The sequence below is a fragment of the Morchella importuna genome (genome assembly GCF_003444635.1).
Source record: "Morchella importuna strain M04M26 chromosome Unknown Morimp01GS007, whole genome shotgun sequence".
Taxonomy (NCBI): domain Eukaryota; kingdom Fungi; phylum Ascomycota; class Pezizomycetes; order Pezizales; family Morchellaceae; genus Morchella; species Morchella importuna.
Window position 1 is genome coordinate 64,017 of NW_025763404.1, and position 16,377 is coordinate 80,393.

General features: G+C 48.5%; 5 protein-coding genes across 5 annotated transcripts; 3 read left to right on the top strand and 2 right to left on the bottom strand.

Annotated features, from left to right (window-relative positions):
• Positions 1-3,108: 3,108 nt before the first annotated feature.
• LAJ45_03224 (uncharacterized protein) lies at positions 3,109-4,017 on the top strand (the record flags this gene model as incomplete). Its single annotated transcript, XM_046112811.1, has 1 exon — positions 3,109-4,017. The coding sequence occupies one exon, from the start codon at positions 3,109-3,111 to the stop codon at positions 4,015-4,017; it is 909 nt and encodes a 302-aa protein (XP_045973688.1).
• A 1,082-nt stretch (positions 4,018-5,099) lies between these two features.
• LAJ45_03225 (uncharacterized protein) lies at positions 5,100-5,713 on the top strand (the record flags this gene model as incomplete). Its single annotated transcript, XM_046112812.1, has 3 exons — positions 5,100-5,149; positions 5,213-5,623; positions 5,701-5,713. 3 exons carry the CDS (start codon positions 5,100-5,102, stop codon positions 5,711-5,713), a joined length of 474 nt encoding a protein of 157 aa, XP_045973689.1.
• A 166-nt stretch (positions 5,714-5,879) lies between these two features.
• LAJ45_03226 (uncharacterized protein) lies at positions 5,880-7,537 on the top strand (the record flags this gene model as incomplete). The annotated part of the gene is made up of 6 exons (XM_046112813.1): positions 5,880-5,882; positions 5,943-5,978; positions 6,048-6,072; positions 6,132-6,215; positions 6,263-6,805; positions 6,864-7,537. The coding sequence occupies 6 exons, from the start codon at positions 5,880-5,882 to the stop codon at positions 7,535-7,537; spliced, it is 1,365 nt and encodes a 454-aa protein (XP_045973690.1).
• A 1,593-nt stretch (positions 7,538-9,130) lies between these two features.
• LAJ45_03227 (uncharacterized protein) lies at positions 9,131-10,180 on the bottom strand (the record flags this gene model as incomplete). Its single annotated transcript, XM_046112814.1, has 3 exons — positions 9,131-9,884; positions 10,008-10,087; positions 10,154-10,180. 3 exons carry the CDS (start codon positions 10,178-10,180, stop codon positions 9,131-9,133), a joined length of 861 nt encoding a protein of 286 aa, XP_045973691.1.
• A 930-nt stretch (positions 10,181-11,110) lies between these two features.
• LAJ45_03228 (uncharacterized protein) lies at positions 11,111-12,871 on the bottom strand (the record flags this gene model as incomplete). Its single annotated transcript, XM_046112815.1, has 4 exons — positions 11,111-12,288; positions 12,374-12,560; positions 12,648-12,752; positions 12,839-12,871. 4 exons carry the CDS (start codon positions 12,869-12,871, stop codon positions 11,111-11,113), a joined length of 1,503 nt encoding a protein of 500 aa, XP_045973692.1.
• Between the last annotated feature and the right edge of the window lie 3,506 nt (positions 12,872-16,377).

A 16,377-nucleotide genomic window follows, 5' to 3' on the forward strand; every position in this document is an offset into this window, starting at 1 on the left:
CTTGTACCGATTGGCGAGCTACATGTATCAAGGCTGCGCCCAACGACGTACGTGCTCATCGGTTCACAGGCAAATATCCAATACCCTTGTTTCTTGATCTTTTTGACGTTTTTGCGCATCCAACGTATATACATCACCTTGGAGACCTAGGATGCCAATTGAAGTCCTTCATCCCGAGGGGGGGATGCCATGTTCTTGTCATAATTTGAACTTCTCCACCACGAGGTATGTACCTACTTAGTGTAGTGGAAACATTACCAACTTGATTCCTAAGAAAGCTTAAAACTCATTTAACTTACATACCACCTGTAGATGCCCCAGAAAATGATTACATCATGTACCAGTAGTGTACTGCACTTCATACATGTATATGTACGAGGTCGGCAATGTTATGGTCAAACATTGGGGTAGCCCGAGGCAGAGAGAGCCGCCATCACCTAGTGACTTTGTCTACTGGAACCTCCTCTTTGTGCTGCTTCAATACGTGGAGCTTTGATTTAGGCATACCTACTGCGCTGCGCCATCATCAGTCTCTCATAGGCTTTCAAAATATGCCTCAGATACGCCTACGTGCTTGTAGCCGTAACGCTTATCTTGGCAAATTGCTTTCTGCGTACATACACAGGGCTGGGTACAAGCGCTTGTGCGACAGAATTCTGGACCTGCGATGATAAATATCAATAGTACGTACGTAAACGATCGGACAAAGTCAACTCATCTGCACAATCATCTCAGCGAGTGACTAGGCATGATTATCCAAAGACCTGGAGTTGTGTGTAAGTACATGGGTCTGGAAGCTTTCTATTTACATCTCGATTTCTCCCCCAGAATTTGTTATTTACGATTCAACTGACGTACTATCTCAAGATTAAGGCTTTCCTGGCTGTCGGAAATGAAATACATGGGTCCTTGTTGATCTGACACCTGACCAGCTAGTGTGAATATACAGCGTGTGATAGCGTAGAGTATGTGCCCCAGAATAAAACGTCTGCATGAGTCTAGACAATGAGCTTCTCTCTGGCACTTTTAACCTGATATACTTGCAAACATGACTGCCGTTTCGTGGACGTGTATATTGTGTACTAATCTTCATTTATTAGGTCATTGAACGTCTAGGACATTATAGGAGCTTGAAGGAGGCGACCTATATTTCCTTCGGTCCTCCCATCGAGTGATTACCTATGAATGCAGCCTCGTTTCATACATGTATGTTGTTGGATGTTGATACAAACGCCATCACGTGTGTTTGTTTGTTCAACACTCAGGCAAACTTGCATAGAATACATACGTCCATTTCCTGTGGGCTGCTTGATACAGTAGAAAGCAACAGACAGGTGGTTCGCAATCTCCAGCAAAAAGACTCTTCGCCTCGCCTTCGACTGATCCCACGGGTGTGTAAACATCTCCCTATCTTCATGCGCATTCTCATTGATGCCCACTTTGTTGCCTACCAGACTGCGCACATAGGCAATTAGATTTGTATAAAGATCCCTCATTCCTTTATCTTTGTCTTTTCGATGCTTCCGATAACAGAAACACAGCCTATAGCGTTCTCTGTAGACCGATCGACTCTGCCACCTCGATGCTTTGCTTCGCATCCCCGGTCATGGTACCCTATCTGTATCAACTTCGTCTCAAGCTCGTCGTACAGACCCTTTATGGCATGCTTATTCGTGGGGAAGTCTATCCTGACTCATGAATCCGAAGTGTCGCCTTGAAAGCTCGTGATTGGAGACCTCCCCCGAAACCAGCCTTGCTTTGCTCCTGCACGTGCCTGCTTAGCGGGTACGTCATGCACAGTCAAACGTATCAAAGCATAAGGATCGATTATATGCATCTCTTAGTAGCAGCCTTTACGGCACTTTCTTGCTCTGATACGAGTATCTGGTCATTGGCAGCTGATCGTGAGCGGCACCTTGACACATGGCCAATCGAGAGGAAGGTCTTAGCGTGCTGATTATCATTGGCTGTATATCATTCCAGCATAGTTTCCGACATCTCGGATCCTTGAGGTTGTGCTTTTATGACGATAATGACAGGGTGTGTAAAGAAATTGGGCTTGCAGGATACATATTATTATACATACTTGATCCATATCACATGTGTGTGGTATTCCAGGGCTGAACGTTCACTCTAAAAGCTTCTATGGTTATCGTTAATCAGGATACTTTACACGAGAATGCCTATAATTAGGTGTGACCTGGCCCTATGATAAATTGGTACGGAGTAATAGCTCGAAGCATTATGTTAACGAATAAGTTAACGGTAATATTGTATTAGTTGGTGACAGGCATTGATTCGAACCTTCGGAAGCTAGGAAGTCTTGGTAACCAGAATAAAGAATTACCCCGAACTCCAGATCTACACTTACGGGTGTATTTTCCCAAATATGTGGACCTCCGACGGAGCCAACCCCACCAATTGAGACCTGGGGACTGCAAATGTACCGTTGTTATCGATAATGATCTACTATGTATGTACCTAGCAAGTCGGGAGTTCCAAGGATACCCGAGTGCGAATCCATGAAGCTATACTTTTCCAGTTACGCATGAATACTAAACTATTGCAACCCCCTCCTTAGGAAATCTCTAATTGAACGTATAGAATCTTCAACCATTGATAGTGACCTGGGTATTCAGCGGTAAAAATTTCTTTTCTTATGATAATATGTAGGTACATGTAGTAGAGACGGCAAGCAGTATATGTGCTCCAGGGTGCCAAGAAAAAAACAACTTTTCAAGACCTAGGCAATTCCACGATAAGGGCAGATGAAGATTCGTTGGGAAGAGATTTTGTCTGTAAATTAAAGGACAGATCGTCTTTGGGAATGCCTTTCCATTATTTTCGGAGATCTCCTTAGGGCCAGGGTTATAATTGGTCATGCCGCGGTTAAGCGTATGTAGGTACATTGTACATGTGCATGTACCTACCCCTTTACGTCATGTCAGAAGGGCAACCTGAAAGTAAAAAATTGAAAGAAACATACCAAGTTCCGAGCACAAAAGCTATATCTTTGACTACATGCTTGCACGCCAATCTAGACATCTTACCCACAATTGCTTTTATTCCTTTAAACTATCACCAGCAATTCGTTCAATCGCCTTCAAGATGCCTGATACCACAGAAGCAGATCCAAGTCCTGTTTTAACACTCCCCAGTGGCCGAAGTCATCCTCTTTTCCTGTATGGAACCGCTTGGAAGGCAGACAAAACCACCCCTCTTGTTCAAGCAGCTCTCTCTCATGGATTCACTGGAGTTGACACTGCTTGCCAGCCGAAACATTACCAGGAGCATCTGGTGGGCCAAGGCCTTTTCAATCATCTCCAGGAAAACTCAATGGTGGACCGTTCTAGGCTTTATATACAGACCAAATTCACCCCTCCAAATGGGCAGGACCCAAGCAATACCCCCTACGATGCGACAGCTCCACTCAGCACACAGGTCAAGCAATCAGTTGAGACTTCCTTGAAAAATCTCAACGTGGATTATATAGATTCGGTTCTACTACACTCACCATTGCAGACCCTAGAAGACACAATCAAGGCCTGGAAAAGCCTCGAACAGTTTGTCCCGCACAAAGTTCGTCATCTTGGGATCTCAAATTGCGGTTTTCCCATTCTCTCAGCACTCTACAGCAGCCCAGCCATAAATGTTAGGCCATCAATTGTACAGAACCGATTCCACGAAGCGACGGGATACGATACTCAGGTTTTGGCTTTTTGTAAGGAGCATGGGCTGGTCTATCAGAGCTTCTGGACCTTGACGGCGAATCCAGGACTGCTGAGGTCTAAATTGGTTAATGGATTCGCCGAAGAGAGGGGTTGGACAAAAGAGCAGGCGTTGTATGCACTTGTTTTGTCTCTTGGGAGGGAATGGGAGAATGGTGGAGGAGTATCAATAATGAACGGAACCACCAATGAGGAAACAATGAAGAGCGATCTGAAAGTTTTGGAGGGAATGGGTGGTGTTCCAGATGGAATCATGGGGGAATTTGTCAAATTGTTGAGGACACAATAGCTGCTTTTCTTGAGAACTCTCCTATTACTTTCCTACTGTTGTATTGTGCCGTCCGTAGGCATGGAAGCTAGCAATTTCAACGGTTGAAACTGTGTTCGAAAAAAAATCAAGACTGCCTGAAGATGATACACATCTTGTCTCGGCTTCACGGATAGGTAGTTTTCCTATATGTGGCATTAGTTTCTGTGGGGTCGGATAATGTTACGAAACAATTCCAAAAGAGTCTATCAACTTATTTGGTTCTCTGACAATGCAGTCGGCCGGCCGGGCTATTAACGAGGTTATTCTGGTAACTGCTACATGAGGGTCCCGCGGGCACGTTGGCAGCCCGTTTAAGGACCTCTTAGACTGCCGCGGAGACTATTTATGGTGATTTTAAAATTGATAGTTTCTGTTAGATTGTTGGCCTGTTCAATTGCTAGGGGCGTTGGACGACAATTTAACTGACCATCAGGAAACGTCAAAACGCCCGATTTTACAGCCTTTCAAGTACAAGAAATACAAGTGGTATGGAATCGATAAATGGACGGAACGACCGAAAGTAGCGCTTGATTGAGTCAAAGTTACATGCATCTAGCTACATGTAGCAGGTACATGTATGTACATGTCCTCTACGTAATAATCTGAGCTGAGTTGGGTAGATGCATGTACTCTACTCTACCTTTTTCGGTCCTGCATGCATAACCGAGAGCGGGGAGCCAGCCGTATGCAAGACGGGAACGGTTTCAGAGGACGGAGAAGCCCCAAAACCTAAGCACTTGCAGCGGGGCTGAGGAATACATCCTGCGGACTAATATCAAAGAGGTTGACACCAAGAGAGTAGTAGTCTCTCTAGGAGCTTCTTTTGAAAATTTACATACTCTATCCGCATGCTTAAGGGGTGCCTGGGCCCGCGACGACATCTCCAATTGCGTTCTTCCATCCGAGTACGCCAACACACGCCTAGCCTTGATAGTTGCTGGAAATATCAGCGAGCACTACATGCCATCGAGTCTCAATTATCCCATAAAATACGGGTGTACAACAACCAGCACCCGATACTTCCAATTCGAACCTATTCTAGAAAGTCTGCCAGAAGCGAGATGTATCGTGCAGTTTCTACCGGCCGCCTAACGGGGATCTTCTGTGACATGTAAACCATGCCTGGGTCACTCTAGTGAAGGTCATCTAGCTGACGTGGGGAATAAAACTTTAGAGGGGACTCTAAGAGATATGTCGAAGGTTATCCTAATGCCAGTCACAGAATCTTTGAGTGCAAAGAAGAGGCATTCAGATGGATGGAGTACATGAAAAGATGCGAAATCGACAAGGAGAATGCAAGATTGAGAGAACGCTTTGGGGAGGATTGTACGGAGCAAGAAGAATGGGAGAAGAATGTCATTGAGCCGTATAAAGCCGACGGAGATGCCGAAAGTCCAAGGAATATCGAGGGTCTAAACTGGCAGGATTCCGTCGAATTACCTCCAGAACAACTATCTGAGGACCAAAAATACATACTTGGTCTCGTATTGGACGGCCATAATGTTTTCTTTACGGGCCCAGCTGGATCAGGAAAATCTCTACTCCTGAAACATATAAAATATCATCTACGGAAAAATAAAAAACGGTATGATATCACTGCACCCACCGGTGTTGCAGCTGTTCTCATAAATGGACGAACAATACATTCATGGAGTGGTTTAGGGAAAGGCGATAAAGGCCTTAACAATTATATCACCAAAGTATTGAGAGAGATACGTATGATATCGGATGAATCGGGTGAATCAACATTCAAACCTTCAAAGAAAAATAAAAATTTGGGAAGTAGGTCAGTGGTAGGCGTCTGGCGTGAAATAGATGTGTTGATTATAGATGAAGTTTCTATGGTACCTTGATTGTTCTAAACGCATGAAAGGGAGAGATATACTGATTCGGCCGCTACATAGTTATCACCGGACTTATTCGAAAAATTGGATAAAATTGCAAGACTTTGTCATTTCCGTAGCCCCAGGGACCTTCTCGACAAAATTGATAGTAATGGCTTAGAACAGACCTTAAACACGATTCCGGCCTTCGGTCTGTGCCCTGATGGAATTGAGAAGAAGGCATAAAGCTCATTATCGGTGCGAATTTAGGTTATGTACAGCTTGTTATATGCGGCGACTTTTTCCAGCTCCCACCAGTTGACGTTGAAAGTAACAAAACCTGTTATAAGTGCGGTAATATACACATACACTCAAAATATTGATAAATGCTAATTTGTTAGGCGAATCTGTTATTCCCATCAAAGAAAGAAAATACCTCTGCGAGGATGATGAACGTACCACCAAGGAAGTACCACATCTTGAACGCATTCATGCAATGGGTGTAAACTCGGTCACTTGGACGACCTGTACACGAACACGATCGGGGATTGAATGTGGACATCTCTGGAATGAAACTGTGAAATATTGCTTTCAGACACAAACATGGTCGCAAATCAATTTCCATTATGCGATTTTGACGAAAGTATTTCGACAAAATGATCAAAAATGGATTGACATGCTTTCGAAGATTAAGACTGGGGATGTGACAGATGAGATTCTAAACTATTTAGTAACTTTAAATAGGCCTTTAAAACCGACCGAAAGCGGCATTATACCGACCAGGCTATATTCCTACCGCAGAGATGTTGAACGAGAAAACCAAGAGGCATTCAACAAATTAAATTCAAAAGTTTGGGAATTTACTGCGGTTGATCAAGGGTTTTCGGTAAGCCTTGATAAAAAGCAGAGTTTTGGGTTATCAAAACCAGAGTTGGAAGCACAACGTAAAGGCCCTCACCAAACTGTTTTGTCTCATGGCTACTCACTCATGCTCGGAATAAGCCTTCTTCAATAACCTCCCGGTGACGGAAAATCTCAACCTTCGATACGGCGCGCAGGTGATGCTTCTCGCAAATATTGACTTCGACTCCAAGCTTGTCAACGGCTCTCGTGGCGTTGTAACCGGCTTCGTCACCTACACCAGAAGTCGCCTTCTTGAAGGGAAAAAAGACGATGTAAAAAAAGAGCTCTCCGATTACTTCGCAAAGAAAACCAAGGAGGCTGACGAAACCATCTGTATACCATTGGTAACCTTCCGTGAAACTAACAAACGCTGCCCTATCCTTCCGGTTCTCTGGAAAGAGGAAATCTCGCAATGGCTCAGCCCCACCGAGAAAACAAACACCTTAGTTCTGAGCAGGAAACAGATCCCGCTTGGGCTGGCGTGGGCAACGACAATCCACAAGAGCCAGGGAAGCACGCTTGACTTTGCTTCCGTGCAGGTCGCCGGGGCATTCGACCCCGGGCAGGCCTATGTTGGGTTGAGTCGGTGCAGGTCAACAGACGATATGCAGGTTCTGGGGCATAGACATAGCCTGAAAAAAGCGTGTATGTCGAACGAGAGCGCTTCGAAGTTCTACGACTATATGACGGCGGAAGCGGAGAAACTGCGGACGGAAAGGGGGAAAAGAAGGGCCCGTGAATCGAGTGGGGAGTTTGGTGTTTTTTCTTTGTGAATGGTTTTTGGAAGTGTTGGAGTTATTTTGGTTTATATATGTGCTGTTGAGGTTTTTTTTTTGGATACACGAGTATGAGGTATAAACAAGTCATGATGTATTAGAGCTCAGGTGGCAGTGGTGGTGGTGCGAAACGTTCAGATTGTTTTCAGTGGAGGAATGTCGTGCATGTCATGGTATCTGATAAAATCACATAGTATTGTTAAAACGTGCTCCTGGTGCAACATATATAGCTGCCAGGAACTGTTACTGCTACTACAATACCATAACACTACCAAGGTGACATGTAGGACGTGACCCCAGAAAACGTACTCGTGGCCGGTCCTACCGCTTCTAGAATTCCGCCCACTCTTCACCGATGTTCCGTGACCCGGAACCAAACAAGGCATGATCCAAGTGAGTGAACAGTGAGTAACCAACCACCCAGGGCCGGTCGATGCACACCTAAAATCCTAACATACATGCATGTAGGTCTCATGCTTAAACTGAATCACGCATGTACATACCTACTTAATTGAATTGAATTCAATTCGAATCACAAAGAATCACTCAACCCAACCCCAGCCGGACCTCTCCGTGTTTATAATCACAACGCATCACTCGCACGGCACTCGCCCCGCCCCCAGTACACTAGCACGCGCATTACCAAGGCCGCAAGCGTACTAGTGCTCAAGCACTCGCAACAAGCAAAAAAATACATGTACTCATAACTGCTTCAATTCCGCACCTCACCTCACCCCCACCACCCCACCACCCCACTACAGTCCCGGAAATGAGGGTAAAAATTGCTACCGTGGGACTGCGGTATTGAGTCAAGAATACTGGTTTAAAACCATCATCGTAAGTAGAATACCATATCGATACCGTATTCTTACAGCATCACTAGCGTATTGACTGGAATATGGTAGTGGATTTCTACCCCTTTCTGGTGCGTGTACCTTCCTACCATGCACCTACATGTATCTACCCACCTAGCTACTACCTCCCCACACTCTAGCTACGCTACGCTACCTCCCTACATACCTCCCTCCCAAAACCACTCACCACCACCCCACCACACCCCACAAAAGACGAAGCAAAGCTCGAGCGAGAGAGAGAGGGAGATTTCCAATTTATTAGCCCATTCCAAGCCACCCGGCCTCCACAGACCTAAAGCTCAAGATCGATACACCACGAAAAATAGCAATTGAAAAAAAAAAAAAACAATAACCGCGCACCAACCCTACCAAGGGCCCCCCACCCCAGTTCTAGATAGAATCAAAGAAGATGATGATGATGGGAAAAGAAGATGATCATGGGAGAAGAAAAGAAAGGGAGATGCATATAACAAGAAAAAGCTAGTAGTAGTAGTGGTAGCAGTAGTAGTAGTAGTAGTTATTGTAGTAATCATTGTAGACAGCTACAGAGCGTAAAGGTTGGTTGCTACAAAGCATGTAGTAGTAGTAGGTAGTAGTATAAACGGTTATGCCCCCGCCCCCCTCCTAGATCATTACTCTCCCCATCCTCATCCCCATCCAGCAGCCAGCCACAGCGAAAAGGGCCGAAACACAAAGGAAAATAAAAGGAAGGAAAAGGAAAAAAAAACCCGGTCACCTACTCCAGTATCCTCGCCAGGAGCACATACACCAAGAGCACAATCGCACCCACAAGCATCTTATGCCTCCTCATCCAAGTCTCGCCCACCCTGACTACGGCCTCCCCTGCCGCCGCCGTCGCCGCACTCCCACTCGCCCCCGCACCCACAACCCTCTTCCTCACGCCCCCACCCGGCACCACACTCCCGCCATGCTCCCCCGCCGCTCCCGCCGCCGCCCCCTCCTGCGTCCCCGACCCCAGCGCCGGCATCGCCATCCCCGTATGCATATTGATCCTCTCGACCTTCATCCACTCCCAATTCTCGCTATCAACCTGCGGCCACTCGCTCCTAAAGCGCTTCCCCATATCGCCCCACCCCACGCCCCTACCCGTCGGCCCCGAGCTCGCAACAGTGTTTGGCACAACCGCGCCCGTGGCGGGGTCCAGCACGCCGGAGCCGCCGCCGGTGCTGTTCCACCATCTTGTGCGGTGGGCGAGGATGCGGCGGTCGGCGGCGGAGGTGCTGATGGAGCCTGTTGTCATCTCCTCGCTCGTCATGAAGGAGAGGAGCCCGATGAGGATGGTGGACACTTCCCAGGCGGGGTTGAAGGACTTTGGGTGGAAGTCAGAGATCGAGAGACATAGCCGCGTCGAGGTCTGGAAGCGCCCGGAGGGGGTCATCATGCGGATGGCGGGCGGCTTGAAGGGGTAGTCGGGGGGAAGACGAGGGTGCCCCAGTATTGGCCGTGCTCGTAGGGGGTGTCTTCGGGGCCTGTGATGATGAAGTGCCATCTGTGATGGGTGGGGGAGTGTGTGGTTAGTTATGCGGTTGCGGGAGTGGGGGGTGGGGTTGCACCTTGGGGGGGAAGTGGGGGGTGGGGGTGGGGGTTCTTACTCGAGGATATTCGCCTCGCTGGGGTGCGCCTGAATGTAGGGCGGGGGGTTCTTCTGGATCGCGAGGTATTCGCGGGCAAGCTGTGGTGAGAGGTTAGATGCTGGTCTCGGATATAGGACTCGGGGGGTGGGGTTGGGGGGCCTTACGCGGTTATTTGCAGCGCGGGTGGCCATGATCAACTGTTTGATCGAGGGGTAAGGGGGGGGGGGGATGTTCTGGTTCTGCTCTGTCTGTAGATGTGTGTGTGTGTGTGTTTTATATAGCGGTGCAGATAGAACTTTGTCGTTGGGGAGGAGCTTCCTTAGAAAGCGAGTGTCTGCGGTGGGTGTGTAGTCGACCCTCAGTCGTCTAGGGGGGGGGGGGGGGGGGGGCTCGGCGGGCAAAGCAAGGTGTACCTTCCGTTCTCTATGTATCCGTTTCCCGGTTTTTCTCGGAGGTTCGGTTTTGATGAAGTGCAGCGACGGTCGTCCCTCCTTTTTTCTATCTGAGCGAGCGAGCGATGGGATTCAAAGAGGACGGGCGATAGAAGAGGAGAGAGAGATAGGGAGAGAGAGAATAGCAGTGTGAGAGAGTAGTAACAAGTGAGGTGAGAGGTGCGAGATGAGAGAAGTGAGAGAGAGAGAAGAGAGAAAGAGGCTGTGTGTGTGGTTGAGTGTGGTTGAGTGAGTGTGAGCTACTTTACTTAGCCAACGCTCTCCCCGGCCAAAAGCAGGAGAGAAACACACCAAAGTGGCGTGTGTGTCTTGGCGATCCCTCGCCGAACTGAGAGAAAAGACATCATCGAACCTTCGACTCCGCTGCTGCCCCTCGCTGCCTCTCGCTTGCTTCGGTGCAGAGGGGCTAAAAATACCCACCGCACGCAGTCGCGGACACACGCAAGCAAGCAATTGCTTTCTACGGTTGATCCCAAAGCTGATCTATTCTTTGATTTTATATTCACGGGCCGGGCCTTTTTTTTTTTTTTTTTTGGCTACAAACCACAGACAGCAACAACAGCAGACAAGAGATAAAAGAAAAAAAATCTACAACAGAAAAATATAGCCCTATTTTGCACAAGAACACACACAGCACACACAGCACACAGCACACACAGCATACACAACCTACAAAAAGTTCATCCCCACCCCAAACTGTATCCCCTTCCTCGCCCTGTCCTCAGGCCTCTTCACAATCGGCAGACAAAAGTTAAGCTCAAACCTCGCCACAGGGTGCGCATACACCAGCCCGAAGCCCGCCGCGATGCTCGGCAGCTCGCTCGTCAGGCTCTTTGCCGCCTGCGCAACACTCTTATTGACGTCGCCGCCCGCCTCCCGACCAATACCCTGCAGCCCCACAAGTCTCCCGCCATTGACAAACGCCTGCAGCCTCAGCGGCTTCTCGCGCCCCAGCTTTGGCAGCGGGAACAGCACCGACGCCCCACCGGCGATGTAGGCATCGCCGCCAACAGAGTCCTCCCCGGCCTTGGGACCCAGTCCGCACTCCCTAAACCCCCTCACGTCCGTGGGGCCCCCGAGCTGGAAGCGATCATTGATCCTCGACGGCCTCGCAGGCCTAGACTCCTCGCCCACCGCGGACGGCAGCGGGTACAGCAGCCCACTCCTCAACCCCGCCGTAAACGAGATGCCCGTCCTCGGCTCCGTCACCGCACCCTGCGACTCAAGCTCCACCTTCCCAAACGCCACATCCCCGCCGAGAGGGCCCACCCCCGCCAGCTCCGTAGCCGCCTTGAAAAGATACCCCCTCCCAGGCAGCAGCGCATTGTCCCGGCGGTCCCTCAAGAACGAGTAGCTCAGCGCGCTCTTGACACTGTCGCCCGCGTCGCTGCGAACAATCTGGCTGGCGCCCTTCCCCAGCCCCGTAACCTGCCGCCACACACCGCCGTAGCCGACCTCGTGCTCGCCCCACTTGATTGCGGCGCGGGCACCTTTCAGGGCCTCTTCGTGGTTGGCGTAGTGGTGGTGGCTGCGCGTGCTCGCGTAGCCGCCAACCTCGGCGATGATGCCCGGGTTTGCGAGGACGGGCGTGGTGAAGTTGAGGTCGTAGGCGGAGCGCGTGCGTGTGCCGATGGAGGCCGACCCGTTGAGCGACTCGGCGCCGCCAAAGACGTTGCGGTAGGTGAGGTGGACGTAGCCTGTGCCCTCGGCGTTGCCGACGTCGGTGCCGGTCTTGAGCAGCAGCCGGGACTTTTCGGCGACGGTGAGGAGGACGCTGAGGTCTGTGTGGTCGGGGGTGGAGGTCGGCTTCTTGTCGAGGTAGATGCTGATTGTGGGGTGGAAGATGCCTTTTTTTCATAGCTCTGTTAGCACCGCGGCACAATGGGTTCCAGAAATCCAATTGGATGTAGTAATATAGGTGGGTAGACATACCGAACCGGTGCAGGGTGTTGGTCCGTCCATGGAGCTCCTCGAGTGCCGTAGCAAGCGTGTAGCTCTTCCCGCTCTCACTGCTCAGCGCCGGCCTGATGACGCTTGCCAGGAAGCCATTCCTGGTGTTCTTTGCGCCCTCGATCCTGATTTCCGAGATGGAGACGGGCAGCGTCGAGTTCTCGTCTATCTAGACATCACAGCACATCAACCTCCTAGTACAAGGGAAAAAAGTAAAAAAGTAAAGTAAAAGATAAAAATAAAAAGAAACCCATACCAGCCCAGCCAGCGTCCTCTGCGCTCTCTCATACTGCGCCCTCACACGGTCCCTGACAGCGTCCTCGCGGTCCTTGTCGGTGCTTGCTTTGAAACGTGCGAAAACCTAGATCCTCTCTCTCTCTCACTTTTAGCCACAAAAAACAGCCCCCCAATTGGGTGTGGTAGGGTGGGTGGGGGATGCAAACGTACATCGTCGTCCTCGGGGGTGTTGGGGGACGCCATTGTCGGTGTTTCCAAAGGTGTGTGTGTGTTTTTTTTTGGGGGGGTTGCGTTTCTATGGGATTTGCAGCAAGTACTTGCGGTAGTGGGCCTGTGGGATGGAAGATTGCGGGATGACGTTACCCGGCGGGGTGGTCATGTAGGGTTAGGTTTGTTTGGATGGGCTAGTGCAGGGGGTACTGCTTGGTGGGGGGCCTTGGGGGAGATCTTGCAATTGTGCCGTGTAGGCGCTGTTGGTGAAAATATGTGTTTTTTGTTCCGAAGGTAGTTTTGGGGACTTGGGGGTGCGTTGGGTGGCGGTTGTGGTTGTAGGTATTTTGGTGGTGATTGTAATATCTCAATCATGAGATGTCACTCGGTAAACTGATACGTACCAAAGAAACTTTCTCATGATGGCAATACAAAGCTCCGCTTCCTTCATTCATATCCCAGTGGGGCGCTTTCGGGACATATATTCAGGTTGGACCTAGCAAACAGATAAGCTACTGCACTGCTACCATCAGGTTTCTCAAGCTGGCTTATTTGGTCTAGGTGTGGATATCGATAGAGTGAAGATAATTCCCCCCCTCCCCCCGTGTGTTGTAATTATAATATGGTATGCCTCTTAGAGGAAGTGTGTAGAATACATAACCCCACTCCAATAGAAAAAAGAAAATGCCTCAGATGTGTAGTAAAGATTGGGCGGTCTTGTTGTCGGGGCATAGAACGTCCTCTATAGCGAAGATACCGCAGGCCATGAATCCCCTTGGTAGCCCATATCTGTTTGTGGTATTCGCGTGGATAGAGAGACTTCAAAGCCCCACTTTGGGCCCTCCGAGGCAGCCACAGGACAAAGTTGTTTGAAGGAGCCGGCTAACCCGCTTTCGGGGAAGGGAAAGGGATAACAGTCCGAGAGAGAGGAACGCAGGTGGGATATGACCGGGCCATAAGCCAGGTCTTCATTGTTGTGGTCTGGGGTTTAGTTGAAGATCGTTGTTGAACTTGGCCTCCTGTGGCTGGGGAGCGACGGAGGGGTGGTAGATGGTTTCGCGTCTGTTGGGGGGGGGGGGGGGGTCCTGAGGGTGCTTTGTCGTAGCATAGGATACGAGCATCGTTTGGTCCTTTGTAGGAGGAGTATGGCGCTCAGGTGATGTATTGAGTAGCTTCTGTGTAGCTTCTGTGTAGAGCGGGTAATGTGTAGCTGTGTGGGTCGCATTGTCACAGACGTTCAAATCCCTCAAACATTTATATACCAACAAGAAGGTTGCCAGTGCAGGTTCGTGGTAAATTGTGACTGCAGGGTTAGGTCTCGGACCCCCTAGCCCGCTCTGCCCTCACTCCCTTAAATATTACTTCCCGGCCTTTCACAGTTGTGTGAGCGTGGTAGTCTAGTGGTAGACGCCTCGTCTTGCTACACCGCGTGGGTTCAACTCCGGGGGTGGGAGTGGTGCTCGGGAAGTACGACACTTTCACGGGAAGCATTGTTCAATATCTCGAATTAGGACCTGTAGACCGTGGGTGGCGTATAGTCGCAGCATCAACTTTTTGTGTATTTATTGTCCGTTTTTGGTTTTCTTTGGAGGGGCATGAGGAGGGCCTTAGCGGGGTATGTGTGATTATCGATTGGAGCTCTCTCTCTCTCTGGCCAGCCTACAATCGCGGATAAAACTATCTTAGCTTCTCACTCATTATTTGGCCAATCTGCCTCCCCAATGTCAGGGCCGGATGTAGGATTATATAGGTCAGTTTAGCGAAACTCTTTCAGGCCATATTCTTTTATATATAGTATAGTAGATATCTATCCCGGATACCTGTCTAATTGCTCTTCACACCGTGGCTCTAAAATCATAATCTTAATCGATAGCGATCTTCATGCTACGTTTTTTTTTAGTAACTCTACTTACAATGTAGTTCGTTACGACGTGATGGTTTTTCCAAGTTACGAGTTTAATTAACCCCACTCAGGGCAGCAATTCGTCATGGTTGAATACTTGGAAACGGCTCCCAATATACTGGGTTGGTCTCATCTTAAATATGTGGAGCAGGAGGTGTCACGCCAATATGAAGAACGATGTTGTTATGTTCCTCCAGTATTGACCAGCTACATGTCTGGAGACAAAATGACGAGTAAATCAGTCAACATGGGTTAATTTGGTTCAATGCTTCAATATGTTGAACAAAACCGGTGATTAGAACATAGTGAGAGATACTTCCCCCTCCCTTGTTTCTTCTTTATATATAGTGATCGATTATTTTAAAGTATTGGCGGGTTAATTCCTAGGTTGCGGCCGTTGATCAGCTAGTGCTCTCAGCGAGATAAAGTACGTACCTCATACCTCCACCTTAAATCCCACCAGGATTAATTTGATCAGTACTCACTCCTTGTTTAGTTAGAAGTATACATACAGCAACCAAAGCTTTAATAAGCATGCGTGATGCAGGCTATAGGAGGCAAAAGCGATGAAGTAAACCAAATTTTGTCGAACAAGAAGCGTTCTAGACATGAAGATTACTCTACCGTGTACAAGGTTGTATGTACCGAGACCCAATTCACGGAAGTCTCCCTGAAACGGCGCCATGTGGAAACCTGTACAACTGAATGCTAATGCAGTGCTAGTGTACCACGAAGCTCAATCCAGACTAGATTCGTAATCTGACCTTTCATACATGTATTTTAGTCTGGTCTCCTATCCAAGTTAGCTCAATCGATAGCTCTCTACATAAGGCCATAAACTTACCTGTACTTGGAAGTACATGTATCTACATGTAGCTGATGCGTGCATTTATATCTTTATATCTACATGGAGTAGTCACTCATGGGATGACTAGGAGGAAAGGACGCCACTTTTTCACATTCACTTCTTTCTCGAAGACTACCATTCCTTCTACGCCCGTTGGTATATTGCGCTACTTACTCAGGAAAGTATAGCAACGCTAGAAATCCCACCCGAGCTACTCGAGTACGAACCGATTTAAACCATCCAATGAACTTATTTCGTGTCATATTTCTATCGCCAAACCAAGATCTACACTTATTCATCCGGAGGCCAGCTAGGATTAATACTTAAGTAAGCTCTATATTCAACACGCATAGAGTTTGAGAAACCCTGACTTAACTCGTAAAGTGCGTAGAGGATGATTTAGATGTTATAAAATATCTCCATTGACTCACATGTGGATTGACTCAAGTTGCGAATAGTGTGGCCTACGAGGACGAGTGTTCTTGTGCCCTTACCTCGAAGACACACAAGGGAGGTGGCCCAAAAGAACAAGGAGCCTCGAGGTCATTATCTGACCTTACCTCAAGGACTTCCAAGGACAATTCTTGGCTATAATACGCAGTTAATATATCTATATACTGGGTTGAGACTACCTACGTCCTCGATAGACTATGCTATTTACTTGAGTAAATGCCTGTTTCTGTTCCCCCGGAAACACTTTTTATCACCCTCGAGGACACACAAAGACGGAGGTCAATAAGGACGAGGCACCTCGAGGATACTCTCGGACTTCGCCTTGAGCGTACTTAT